The sequence below is a fragment of the Platichthys flesus genome, chromosome 17 (genome assembly GCF_949316205.1).
Source record: "Platichthys flesus chromosome 17, fPlaFle2.1, whole genome shotgun sequence".
Taxonomy (NCBI): domain Eukaryota; kingdom Metazoa; phylum Chordata; class Actinopteri; order Pleuronectiformes; family Pleuronectidae; genus Platichthys; species Platichthys flesus.
In genome coordinates, this window is record NC_084961.1 from 6,864,849 (window position 1) to 6,879,013 (window position 14,165).

The following is a 14,165-nucleotide window of genomic DNA, read 5'->3' on the forward strand; positions in this document are numbered from 1 at the left end:
TAATAATCTTAGCTTTGAAAGTGCTGATTTATTATGTGCTGAATGACCTTAATTTGATGCCTGAGTCTACTGTAAATCTGCACGTTTTTTTAAGCCTAGTCTGTACCGCACTAAATCCCCTCTAATCCTTATCTTAATCTATATATGGAGAGTTATTTATAGATTTGGTTCGTCTGTGCGCTTGTGTTAATGTGTCATCTCACTTTACAGCTGTTTTCAAACATGAAAAAATTTGGAAATTGGGAAAGTTGGGACCAGACATTTGCCTAACTTTGCCTTTTGCATATGAAGAACGCAGCATTAGATTGTGCAGTCTGATGCCTTCACAACGAGAGGAAGATGTCCAGAACATTCAGGCGAGAGGTACAGGAGACAGGACATGAAGAATATATCCCTCTAGGGAAATCACATGTTTTTGTTGACAGCACATCAATCATATTCTAGACATATTACCAAGGAGCTCGCAGGGAAGGTTCTGGAAGTGGTCCGCGAAAAACCCTCCGTAAAAAAAATCCATAGTTCTGGTCATGTCTGAAAGCAGCTTATGAGTGTGTATTTGGGTTTTGGATCATTCGTCACCTATAAACTTTTGAATGTCCCTTGTTCAGTGAATCTGTATCTGGATTTATGTAAAGGGCTGAGATGGGAAGTGGGGTGGAAATGGTCAAAAAGGTCTTTAGTAAATCCAGATATAAGCAATGGCTCTCTAGACATACATCGGATATTGAGGATTATGTTTGGCATATTGTACTCATGTGTGTGTGTGAACTGTATTGTTATGTCTGAAGAGGTGATTGTAGAGGTGTGTAAATGGCAGTTTAATGTTCCTAGAGTGATGTTTATTTTGCATCCGTCTTCTCTGCAGTGACATAACCTGAATAAATCAGCTGTGAGCGTGTGACTGTACGTGCCACTCTGTGTTAGAGAGCACTTTGTGAGTTGTATAGCGAGCTCGATGTTTACGATAGAGATAAACAGACGAGCTCTTTGCTGTTAAATCGAGTGGTAACTGACGGCACCAATGTGTCTCTGTGAAGGTATTGATCTGAACTGTGAGTGCCCCTACACTGAAGTGCTGAGGTCACTTTGAGCATAGTGGCCTAATAGTCAATCAATGCCTTCCTCTCCTAGAGCCACAGTCACTCCTCCCACAAAGAAAAACACCCACACTAATATCATGAACTTTCCTCTCCCTGTTGAAATGTTGGCTACGATGACTGCTTGACCTTAATTCCATTCTTCTCCTCTGTGTGTCTTCAGGCTAAAACTCTGCGTAAGTTGATCCAGCAGACCTTCAAGCAGGTGGCCAATCTCAACGACGAACAGTGCATCCTCAAGTTCTTGGAGATTCTTGCGCCGGTCCACCGCTACGACAAAGAGTGCTTCAAATGTGCCCTGGGTGTAGGTTTCTTCCATTCTTGCCTTCACTTTTCTGTGTCCTCATGTACAGTAGTGTGACAGCTTGGGTTAGTTGTGCAAGGTTGACCCCTTTTGGTAGAATGAGGTGTTGCATGTATCACAGATGTGAGAGGCGTGTCTTGTAAGCTATGAGTGAGTAAACAAATGAGATTTTCTTATGTGTTTCCTTGTCTTCTCTCCTCCTTTTTCTTTCTTTCCAACTCTTTGTCACTCTTACCAGTCGAGCTGGGTGATTCAGGTGGAGTTAGCCATCGGGCCAGAGGAAGGGATCAGCTACCTCACAGACAAGGGATCCACGGTGAGTTTCTTCTGGGATCACGACTGATAGAGTTCTGTATCCAAATAGTTTTTAAGCTAAGTGTCAGCAATGTAATTTAAAGGGAAAGTTCATCCTTCAATCCTGAGATTAAAATAGCCATTTATAGATAATGAATTAACAGGATTAACTTTCAACGTTAACTTTAATTTTATTTCTTCTCTGTCTGTGTTTCTCTTCTTGTCCCCAGCCCACCCATCTAGCAAACTTTAACCAGGTCCAGTCCATCCAGTACTCGTCTATGGAGGAGAAGGACAGGAAAGGCATGTTACAGCTGAATGTAGCTGGAGCGGCTGAGGTACGGACAGTCTCTCTGTTTGCTCGCTGTCAGTTTCTCATGTCATTTATTCAATCAAGTCAGAAACCCGAGGAAGAGTTTCTAAGCATCCACAGCTGTAGGAATATACGGATTCTGTTTCTCTTACATTTTAAAGTATTGGATTTATTTACTTAGACACCCACTGAGAGAGAGAAGTTTTCCTCTGAAACGAGGAGCAGCTGGAAAGCCCCAGTGTGCTCTGCCATGGAAGAGTATGTGTGTGTCCTCTGAGATAATGGCTCTTTGTAACAAGCCACATCTGTGTCTGTGTGTGTGTCTGTGTGTGTGTCTGTGTGTGTGTGTACATTCAGCCTCTCACAGTTACAACAGCATCACTCACCATGGCAGAGAACTTGGCAGACTTGATTGATGGCTACTGTCGACTCGTCTCCATGGACACTCATTCCTTCATCGTCCGTTATCAGAAAGGTATGAAACAGTATGTTTTTTCTAGCTCATCTGTTCCCCAGTATCAGATAATACTCACGGACACTGTGCACTAGATACAAATTTTTTTTGTCAAAAACTAACAAACTAAAACTATGACCTCTGCCATTATCCTCAACACTAAGAATATTTCTCAATAATAACATTTGTCTTTAAAGTAATCTGATATTTGTTATTTGGTTTTAAAGTGCTTCTATTTAATAAAGGCTGATTCACTGATTCACTGAACTACAGCATAAGTCCCCTTCTATGGGCATATTTACATCCTGTCCTGATGTAGCTGTATAATGAATGTATTTTATACGCTTAAGAAACTGTGTGATTACATCCTGTGTGCTGTGTATAAGGTCCTGCCTGAGTCACAACACATTATAATGTTTGTTTTCATCCTCTAGAGGGAGAGAGAGCGCTTCCTTCCATCCCAAAGTAAGTCCAACTATTCTTAGTACTGTAACAGTAAAGATAACTGTTTTACATGAACATTGTGTATTGACTGTGTGAGGAAATTTTATTTTTAAGTTTAGCAGACCAGAAACATGATTATTCTAAAATTTTAAGACAAAAAAAACAAACAATCAATTAAATGTATTTGTATAGCCCATTTATAGCATCAGAAGGAACAGTCGAAACCTTGTATTTAATGTTTTTCCTCCAAAATGATCCTTATTTAGGATTTCTGGCTCCGTGTCATTAGGCTTTAAAAAGATTTACAGAGAAAACACTGTGACCTCAGCCGGGAGCTCATTGTGTTTGTTTATCTGGGAGTCCGTCTGGACGCAGCCCATCAGACGTACAGATTTAACATCTTTTCAATTACTTTAGGTCATTTAAGCTCCAATCCTTCTCTCTCGCTCTCTTTTCTTTCTTCCTCTCTCTTTCCGTCTCTGGTCAAATAAGGAGATAAAGTTTAGGAGCCAAATATTTTCCACTTAGGGTTTTTTGAGACACTCTAGAAATCTCCTCCTCCTCCTTCTGTCCGTCGTACGCTCACTCTCTCTCCACTCTCCGCCTTTTCTCTCTCTCCGTCCGTTGTAGTCTGTGATGTAAAGATAGCGGAGCTCAGATGACAGAGAGAGGGACCATGGCAAAGACAGGGAGATAATTTGAGCAGTGCAGGTTCGTTTACAGCGATAACAGCGTTTACTTCTTCAATCCTAAACAGTGCTCAATGTGAAAAACACTTTACGTGGTTTTATCCTTTATTGAAAATCTGAAGCTGGAAATCGCTGTTTTGTTTCGAATCGGCGTCGGTTTGTTTATGTTGTGTCAACCGAGTGTTCACCTCTGATGCTGATGTGTCATTCTTGTCTAATTTACCGTATTCTGTTTTCCTCCAGAGTGTCAAACAATGAGAAGAAGTCGGAAGCGGTGAGGAGCGGAGTCAGAGCGATCTCCGTCTCAGGTAAGATAATTAAAAAACATATTTATAGGTGATATGAACTCCGTCAGTTCGCTCCTTTCTTTCTCTTCCTGTCCTCCCAACATCTGTTTCTTTTTTTCTTCTCATCTCTCATTGTTTTCTCCTCTGTGGGGACTTCCTCTCCCTCGCTCATCCCGTCCTCTCTGTTCCTGCGTTCGTTTTTGTTTACTTCCTCCTCCCCCCCCTTCGGTCTTTCACACATCCCTCCCCTCATCCATTCACTCTGTCTGTGTTTTTTTTTTCTTCCTCTGTCCTCTCTCCCCCTCACTTCTTCATTGGCTGAAGACCTAGTGACATCGACGCCTCCTAAGCCAACCAAGGCGCGGCGTTTCCTCCTCCCCTTTGTCTTCTGTTCAGATTCGCCGCACAACGGTATCCTCGGCCCTGATTGGAAAGTTCGTAGAGGAGTGTATCCACAAAATTGTAATGTGGGGAGAATAAAAATGCCTGATTTAATCCTTGTGGTTATTGGGTAACTCACATCATGTCCGTAAAAACATCCGTGGAAGGGATTTTAAAAGTTTAACTCTGGCTTCTTTGATTGGTTCATGAAGTAATTTGGTTCATATGGTCATCAAAAAGAATGGCCATTTAATTATTGTCAGAGATTTGGCACCTTTTTTACATTTTTAAAGTGAACTCTCAATTGTTTTGTGGATCGAAACAGTTTCAGGATGCTCTCCTCTACTCCACTCTCTTTGTCCTCGCTGCGTGGTTGCTTGAACTAATTAAATCCTTCACAAAAGGACAAACAAAACTAAACCACAATAACTGGTGTCCATGTTGCTGCATATAACCAAGCTGATGTGCATTCAAACAACTGGGACACCAATAGACGACTCTAAGAGGTATCGCCTATAAAACTTGAGATTTGTGTGTGTTTTTAATGCAGTAGTGATACTTTTTTATTCTTTACTCTCAAGCTGTTTTACATTGTACCTCTCACATTTAAGATAAAGTATTCAGATTATTCCTGCGCCTGTGGACGAGGGCTGCTGAGGTCAACGCTTGGTTATTTTATGTCAGTCCATTCAAAGAGGCAGAGCTTTTTTGTGGCCAAGTAGTGACGCATCAGCTCAAGATTATACTCTGTGATTAAAGAAAATGACAAGAACTGTCATAAAAAACGAAATAATGTTCATGATAAACACTTTAAAGTCAATAATAGATGAGTTGAATGCTTCCTGCAGTAAGGTTTACATCCTAAGTGGGTCAGAAGATGCCCTCGTGTCTCCGTCTGTGACTTTGGCAGCTGTCGTCAGTAGCTCGCAGGACGACTGAGAGAAAAGAAAGTCGTGAGACGTAGAAACTTGAGTCAGTTGAGCGAAGGCATTTCTCTCAATTTCTATATTATTTTAGTTCTTCTAGTCACTTTAAACCCGTTCTAAATCAAATGTAACTTAACAGAGTACGTCTGCTTTAAAGGTAGAGAGTTAATTAACCAACAAACTATATCATTTTCAGTTTCTAATTCAGATTGTGAAGCTTCTTTACAAGCTTTTAGTTCTTAATTCAATTATTTTTGACCACTTCTAATCATTTCTCAAAGCATTTTAAATGATGGAGCCTAAAGATACATACAAAAATGGGCTCCTGATTGGAGATCCTCTGAATGAATTGCCAGAGTAAACAGGGGCCAATGCCAGAACTTAAGAACAAGTCACACTGCTGCTGTTTTCTTGCACTCATTCATTTCTTTGCCATGTCATCTTCACAACATTAATGGAAGCTGTTAACTCACTGGAGATATTGTGGATCTGTACTAACTGCTCGCTGAGTTTTTTGGCTTTTGCAGATCCTGCGACATCTCCCAAGTTGTTTCAAAGCTTTTCATGCTCTAACCTCTCCTCTCTCCTCTTCTCTCTCCTCTCTGCTATGCCTCCTGCTCTTCTCTCTTTCTCACTCCTCCTCCTCCTCTGCTGTCCCGTTTCCTGCATGCTCTCCTGGACCCTGCAGAAGATCTTAGTGGGGATGGTAAAGTTATGCTGTTGTTTATCAATCTCTCCGTTGTTCCTTCTTTCTTGTCTTGCAATACACAGCACCCGCCTGCAAAGGGTAGAGTGTGTGTGTATTGGGGTGTGTGTGTGTATTGGGGTGTGTGTGTATTGGGGGGTGTGTGTGTATTGGGGGGTGTGTGTGTGTGGGGAGCTGATGTTTCTGCATGCATTCCTTCTTAAACAATAGCTGTAGTGGTCTATTGGGTAATAAATGTATAATATGCAGTGTTGATTAGTATGTGTTGTTCGTCATGTTTCAATGACTGGATACATGAATCAATCACCAGTAGCTTTACTGGGTTTGAGCCGTTAGAAGCTACAGTGGCTCTCTACTTGAGATTTGTGTTTTAAGATGTTTGTGTGTCCGTATCCATGTCTATTGGTGATTATTTTGAAATTGGATCGCCACTGAATTACCACTAAATTTAAAATATGTCTGCGTATAACCGCAAGAAAAAACAGAACTAGTAAATGAAGCAATATTTTCTCTGTAAGGGAACCTCTCCAAACCTTTCTCTCTGCACGCACAAAACACACACTCGTGCACACGCCCACACAACACATGCAAAATCCTGCACACGTGTACTCGCATTCATACACACACACACACACACACAGTGGAGCAGGGAGAGGTTTGCTGGATCTGAGAGCGGGTGCATTCCTGACTATAATGGGCAAACTAGATCACACACACACATGCAAGCATGCACATACACACACACACACACACACACACACACACACACACACACACATTTCCCTCCACTGGAAGCAGAAAGAGACGGAGTTAGACCAGTCAAACTTAGAAACAGTTTACTCTGTAGAACAGAAACCACATGAGCCTGAATATGCAGCGATACAAACAATGGACCTCACAGCATAAACGTCCACATCAGTGGGAAATTGTTTTCTCATTATGTGGAAGCAGAGCTGCGGATTTTATTTTATCAGCAACAAGTCAGAGAATAGTTTGAAATCAGAAGTTAAGCATTTTGTTGCCACTGATGAAACTGACTGAGAAAAACCATCTGTATGTAAGAGCAGATTTTTGGTATTTATCAGTAACATTGGCTAAAGTTGCTGTGACTGGCCTGATCAGTTTCAGGACAGACGGAAATCGGTCTTGGCGAGGGCAGAGTCGGGCTCTTCTGCGAGAGCCAATAAACAAGCTCTCTGATTGGTCTGATTTCCACGCTAACTCTCAGCAAGTTTGTGTAAAAAGCATTAATGTCAAACTTCTTTATTTCTTCAATAATCAGCACTTTTCAGTTTCATTTGTATTGGCAAAGATTCACTGTTTTTTTAAGCCTCCTTAACATCAACATCTAATCCAGAAAATCAGCCACCGGTTCTACAGAAGTATTTCTGATCAGTTTGGGGACACGTTTCCACAGAGCCTGATGAATCCCCAACCATAGCAGTGAACAGAGAGAGAGAGAGAGCGAGGGGGGGTGTTCAGGACAGCAGCAGATGTTTGACTCTCGTTTCCAACAGCTGAGTCTGCACACTGATTTTATTTTAAACACCACCATCTGGCTGGGATTGACTCCGTCCATCTCTCTGTCTTTTTCCTGCTGCGTCTCTTTCTCTGCCTATCGCTCTGAGTCTGACACAGATCAGATCCTAAACGCTGCCATCTGCTTACATGACAGCCACACACACCATTTCTCCTCTTCTACCGTATGTGTGTGTGTCAGTCTCTCTCCTCCTCTTATATCCCGGTCTCTCTCTTTCTTTCTCCGTCTCTCCACCCGTCCCCTTCGAACTCTCTCCTTTCTGTCTTTGCTTTTCCATCCCGGGCCGGCTACTCCCTGCTCCCCAGCTGCTCTCACACAGACAGATATGCACAACACATGCTCAGCTGACCTCCTCCGCCAAGTGTGTGTGTGTAACAGAGAGAGGGAGAGAGAGGGAGAGAGAGAAGCTACGTGGGTGTTGCTTCGTGCAGGAGTTGTCGAAACTGAGTTTGTTTTAAGAGTTCGCTGCTTTGCGTTTTAAGTGTTGTATTCTTTGCTGCACTCGTTTGACCGTAGTGGACGTATGGTAAATAGAGCAACATGTGCACGACTGTTTTGTGTGTGTGTTTGTGTGTGATGTATATACATGTATGTGTGTGTGTGTGTCTTTTCTTTATTGTTTTCATGTACCTTCAGTTAATTTTACACTATCTGATGTTGCAGAGACTGATGACTATGCAGAGATAGTGGATGAAGAGGACACGTACACCATGCCCTCCAGTAAGTAACTTCTCCCGTCTCCACTCAAGAAACCTGTCGTTCTTCAGTCAAATGTTTATGCTCTCAAACGAACAAACAAACAAACATACATTTTGTTCTACTATCTCTTAAAAAGGAGCGTGGTGTGAATCTCCACCTCACACGAGGAGTTAGACAGTTTGTTAGCGACTGACCAGATTCAGGCCAGCTCTGCCGTCTTATGTAAACAGTGGAGACTCAGGCTGCAGGTCACAGAGGCTACAACTCAAACATGTGGTTCATGGAGACACGTTACATCTGTCGGATACATTCATGTGCTGGTGCGTTTGGCTTTAGCCTCCCTGCAAACACTTTTTAAGTTGATCTACGTATTTGATTGTTGGGGCAGAGAACTGTGGATTGTTCTTCTTTCCCCACACAGTCTTTTTTTTCTATCGTTCTCCTTGTTGCTCTATTTGTGCAGCTTTATATCTTTTCTTTTTTTGGGTTCTCTCAGCAGACTTCCCCTAAACACACTTCTGACATATTTTCCTGCTGTGTCACTGAGTTTGTACCATCTGCTCCAAGTATAAAATAAACTGTTTAACCTTTGTTCCTGTAAAAGCTACTTTTATAACCATTCTGTGGCAGCATCAGCTCAGTTTTTCATCCACTTATTTATGCACTAAACATTTAACATAGACTAAAATTGGTGGATTGTCTTTCACTATAAATGTGTGTGTGTGTGTGTTTCCTGAGCTATTTTCAATCTTAAAGCAGCTGTCTGCCTCTCCCCTCTCTTCATCTCTCTTCATCTCTCTCCTTCTTCCTCTTTCTCCCATCGCCAACACAGTGAGCTATGGAGTAGTCGAAGGTAAAAACTGTCCGTCTCTGTCGCAGTCTGTCTTACTATAAAAGTCTTTGATGTTTTGAAATGTTTCTCTTTTCTGGACACTCGTCTAAACTATAGGGACAAATTTGCCTCAAGTCATTTTCTTAGTTTAATCCTGAGTAACTGTATCAATGATAGAAAGAGCCAGTGTAGGATGGTTTAGTTTTTTCATAACTAGTACCCAACAAGGAAAATGCTCAGATTTAAGTGGATAGAGGATTTCCGTTGACTTGTGATTGTTTTTGTAGAATCAGAATCAGAATTCTTTTTATTGCCATGTATATTTGCACATACAGGAAATTGCCTTGGTGTTCATTCAGGTCTGGTGTTGGAAATGAAAAAGAGGCAGCTAATCAAGAAGCAATTCAAAATGTTAAAAGAGCTAAACTACCTCACAGTTAATTGCATTGTGTGTCGGCTTCGTCCATCATGTTGTGTGTGACCAACACACAACATCAAGTGGTGGCAGCCAGCCACCACTTGATGGCTGGCTGCTGTGTAGGTCATAAATCCCGTCCTGGATGGATCAAACTAAAAAGTAAAAGTACATCTCAAGATGGTTTCTGTCATTTTAGGTACTTCTTATCACACTGATGTTGTTTTTCCCGGTAAGGTTGATTTTAATTTGTATTTTGATGCTATAAAAATGGACTGAATCGCCCTGATGAACAGCTGAGACTGACAAGTGATTGGTTGAGTGCTTGTTTCAGTGGGAATCTGCTGCCACAGCTCCATTCCCTGATCGCCACAGTACAGACTCTGGCTCCAAACAAGGCTATTTGTTCTTATTTGGAATATTTTGCGTCATTTCTGGATAGTGGGAGGGAGTGGCGAGGGATCGTCCATTTTTATGCCCAGTCTATCGTTGTGACATTTTTATTTCTTTATTTTGATTTGGAGCTATGATTATAGTTTGTTTTGTTTCCCTTTAAGTTCCCTGTGGGTTATGTCTTTTCATTTGAAGTGGTATTTAATTTCCTGTGAGGGAATTGCCCTACGGAATAATTGCAATAAATCTCCCTGTAAAGGAATGCAATTGTGCAATGCTGCATTTGTGATTCTAGTGCATGAATCTGTTGGTCAGTTTGATTTTGTTTAGCCCAATACACTTTGACAGTTTAAGTTCATGATTGCGTAAACCTCTTGAACTTACTCTTTAGTCATAAAGATGTTTGATTTGCAGCTGACGTTAATAGTCCTCTGTATATTCATTTAAACTCTTTTGGACATACTCGCACTGGATCTGAAGTATGTTCAGTTTGGTCTGGGCTTGGCTGTACAATTTGTGTACACAGCAACTGTTTATATATAGTGGGGAACAAAAATCGGAGACCACTTTGAAACATTTTCGACATTCAACACTTTTCTAAAACACTATACAGACCCAGTCTCCTTCTGTGTTTTATAAATGGACTGTTGATGTTTAAATGAACAGAGGCCTCAAGGTTATTACCTCAAATTAATAACTGTGTTTTTCTGCTGCCAATGTCGATACAGGAATAACAGAAATCCGACTTTTGATGTGCATGTGAACACAGTGTTTATGAATCATACATTTGTCTTTGGAATGGGTTAATTTTATGTTATGAATGTTGTTGTGTTTGCAATTTTGTGTTAAAGTGTGCATGACAAGACAAAATGTATGTATTTAGATAATTTTGTGGATGGGAATTTACTGTGGATTTACAACCCTGGGTCAACATGTATTTATACATATCATAAAGGGTTTATTTTAAAATAATCCAAATGCCTGTGGATGGGGCTTACCACAATCAAATTAGAAATAATATCTTAGTATTTCTAAGTTTCTTCATGCTTTTACTTAAAGAACCTGGTACCTGATACCATCCACTTTGTCTCATCCTGGTAAGCTCCATCCATGTGGTCTAATAGAGAAGCATGTCAGATGTGAAGGGTCTTTTTTCCCGTGCGTGAATAACAACAGGTGAATTTATCTCTGTTCTTTCCCTCCCCTCTCTCTGCTCCTCCTCTCTCAGCGCGGGACTATGAGATCCAGAGGGACAGGATCGAGTTGGGTCGCTGTATCGGAGAGGGTCAGTTTGGAGACGTGCACCAGGGAGTCTATAACAGCTCGGTACTTACAAATCAAAACACTCTTCTTTTCTAAATGTGCACCAATAATTAAATAACTACCTTCTTTCCTTAAGAACTTTATTATCAAGCTAAAACAAACCATTGAAGTTAAAAATGTGTCATCTTTTCATCTTAATAACATGTAAAAATGAAAAATTACCTACTGATTATGATGATCCTGTATATACACCTGCTACAATAGGTCTGTGAAATTCAATATTATTGTTTATTCACTCACTGAGTTGATATGAACATACTTCAAATCCATCAAGGCAAAGTTTAATCAAATATAAACTATAAGTCAATTCCTTGTTTGTTTATGCCATACAAACATGAATTTGTTATGTCAGAAGTTTGTTGTATTGCTTCACTGCTTCACTGCTAATCTGCTGACTTGTGTTGTGTGTGTGTGCTGTGCAGGACAACCCCGCTCTACCTGTGGCCATTAAGACCTGTAAGAACTGTACCTCAGACAGCGTCAGAGAAAAGTTCCTACAAGAAGCATGTAAGACCACAGTGTGTTCTCTGCGTGTGACTCATTCAAAACTGTGACTCATTTCACACACACTGGGTTTTCAACGCGTCTCCTGTTCCCCCTGCAGTGACAATGCGTCAGTTCGACCACCCGCACATCGTCAAGCTAATCGGAGTGATCACAGAGAACCCGGTGTGGATCATCATGGAGCTCTGTACGCTCGGAGAGGTGCGCCTCAGGCTCTTTGTTTGGGTTTACAGAAGGAGCTGTTATTATCTGTATACACTCTCGAAACCATCGTCTCTAAATACAACATCCCGTGTTTCTGTCCCTCGTCCCCTCTCTCTCTCTCTCTCTCGCTCTCTCCACAGTTGCGTTCATTCCTTCAGGTGAGGAAGTACAGTCTGGACCTGGCCTCTCTCATTCTGTTTGCCCACCAGCTCAGTACGGCGCTGGCCTATCTGGAGAGCAAACGCTTCGTACACAGGTAAACAGCATACGTAGCCCTGGTGATTAACTGTGTTCACCTCTCCTGTTCTTTGATGAAGATTTAGCCTCAAACAAATGATAAATAACATACACTTTCTTTTGTGTCTCACAGGGACATTGCAGCTCGTAATGTTTTGGTCTCCTCAGTCGACTGTGTGATGCTCGGGGACTTTGGTCTGTCCCGGTACATGGAGGACAGCTCTTACTACAAAGGTAGTGAAACACAATGAGCAGATACAGTACACAGCAGGGAGGCATCTCTATTTCAAGACAGTGTTTAACGTCCTATTATCCACAGACTTTGGTTTGTTTCATGTTCTTCATTAATTGAAGTAGCAGCTAACCTGAGACATCAGTCTTTTCTTATTGCTTGCACTTTACCACCATCTACTGGTGACATCGGGCTACTACAGTTTACTTTGAGGGAAATCACCTATTCTACCTTCTCGTTGGCGGATGCAGATTTCCACCATTTAACTTAAAGATTTATTGTAGCTATAAAAACCTGCTCTGTTCTCTTCACTGTAGGTGATCTTGAGTCTGCTTGTAGTTTGTCATCATCTGCGTTGCTCTTTGTTTCAGCTTCTAAAGGTAAACTTCCCATCAAGTGGATGGCACCTGAATCCATCAACTTCAGAAGATTCACGTCTGCCAGTGATGTCTGGATGTTCGGTAAGACGTATTAACAGTCTTTAAGAAACAGTGCTTGTCAGATTCATCAAGTGTTTCTATGTAAATCACTTCCTGTCTTAATTTACACTTCCTGTTATTTCCCGGGTCTGTGCAGGCGTGTGCATGTGGGAGATCCTGATGTACGGCATCAAGCCCTTCCAGGGGGTGAAGAACAACGACGTGATCGGCCGGATCGAGAACGGGGAGCGGCTGGCCATGCCTCCGCAGTGCCCCCCCACCCTCTACAGTTTGATGACCAAGTGTTGGTCGTACGACCCGAGCAAGAGGCCGCGGTTCACAGAACTCAAAACTCAGCTCAAGTAAATATCAGGAATTCGTGTTTTACAGAATTACAATTCTCTTGTTTAAACACACATAATGCGTAAATTCGATGTGATCATAGCTTTGTCCTTACTTCTGGTTTATGGCACCATCTTATATATTTGTTTTTATATAAATCAAATTAAAAACATACAACATATATTTGTGTAGCACCATACTGGAGGAAGAGAAGCTTCAGCAAGAGGAGAGACTTCGAATGGAGATGAGGAGACAAGTCACCGTGTCCTGGGACTCGGGGGGGCCTGATGAAGCTCCACCTAAAGTACGACTCACTGACCGAAATATCTCATGCACGACTGTTTCCTCAATCTCATTATTGTGTGTCTGTGTTTGGCTGGGTGGGTGTGTGTTGGTTTCTGTGTGTGTGTTTGGAATATGTAGTAAACAGTAAAAACGTATCTCTCTGTCTGCAGCCCAGTCGACCAGGATACCCCAGTCCTCGCTCCAGTGAAGGGTTTTTCACCAGCCCTCAACACAACCACTTTCCAGTAAGACGCGCGCGCACACACACACACACACACACACACACACACACACACACTAATGTGATACATAGACAGTCATCAAACAACAAATCCCAGACCAAGTTTCTTAAATCCAGTGAAGAAGCATCTGGGAAAAGTTAAGGAAAAGTACTAAATCAAAGATGAATTATTCACAAATCTTCAAAACAGATCAATTCAGGTCTAAACTACGTTATCGGAAAAATATCTCGTCTGGTTCTATAAATCAGACGAGTCAACTATCGACCTGATCTTAGGTCCCTGACATTTCCAGGTTGAGCATTTCATCATAAGAAAAGACAGGATGATAAAGTCAGTGACGAGGAGCGTGAGCTGCACGTGTCAAAGTCAAAGAGAGAAATGTGAAAGAGGAGAAAACGACAAGAGAGGAGACGTTCAGTGCAGTTACTCCTCTCCTCATAAACCGAGCAGACAGCAGGCATTTCCTGTGGTGTTGAAAGATACACACACGCACACACAGACACACTCACACACAAATCAAAGCCGTTCTTTCAGCTTTTATGGCAATAAGCCACTCTGTCTCCTTCTCTCTTGTCCTTATAAGGAGTGGTTGTATAATTTGAG

General features: G+C 41.7%; 1 protein-coding gene across 7 annotated transcripts in view; it reads left to right on the forward strand.

Moving 5' to 3' along the window:
• ptk2aa (protein tyrosine kinase 2aa) overlaps nt 1-14,165 on the forward strand; it is a 54,147-nt gene that overhangs the window by 30,893 nt on the left and 9,089 nt on the right. For 3 of the 7 annotated variants that reach the window (XM_062409643.1, XM_062409640.1, XM_062409644.1), the window contains 17 exons: nt 1,261-1,401; nt 1,640-1,717; nt 1,926-2,033; nt 2,366-2,483; nt 2,897-2,927; nt 3,839-3,903; nt 4,207-4,293; nt 8,099-8,155; nt 11,003-11,100; nt 11,520-11,604; nt 11,702-11,802; nt 11,946-12,061; nt 12,176-12,276; nt 12,646-12,735; nt 12,851-13,055; nt 13,228-13,339; nt 13,491-13,565. In XM_062409643.1, the coding sequence (XP_062265627.1) occupies nt 1,261-1,401; nt 1,640-1,717; nt 1,926-2,033; nt 2,366-2,483; nt 2,897-2,927; nt 3,839-3,903; nt 4,207-4,293; nt 8,099-8,155; nt 11,003-11,100; nt 11,520-11,604; nt 11,702-11,802; nt 11,946-12,061; nt 12,176-12,276; nt 12,646-12,735; nt 12,851-13,055; nt 13,228-13,339; nt 13,491-13,565 (1,668 nt within the window). Of the gene's footprint in view, nt 1-1,260; nt 1,402-1,639; nt 1,718-1,925; nt 2,034-2,365; nt 2,484-2,896; nt 2,928-3,838; nt 3,904-4,206; nt 4,294-5,877; nt 5,896-7,787; nt 7,962-8,098; nt 8,156-9,444; nt 9,614-11,002; nt 11,101-11,519; nt 11,605-11,701; nt 11,803-11,945; nt 12,062-12,175; nt 12,277-12,645; nt 12,736-12,850; nt 13,056-13,227; nt 13,340-13,490; nt 13,566-14,165 lie in introns of those variants that run through there. The other 4 variants (XM_062409641.1, XM_062409642.1, XM_062409646.1 and 1 more) reach the window with 4 other exon arrangements.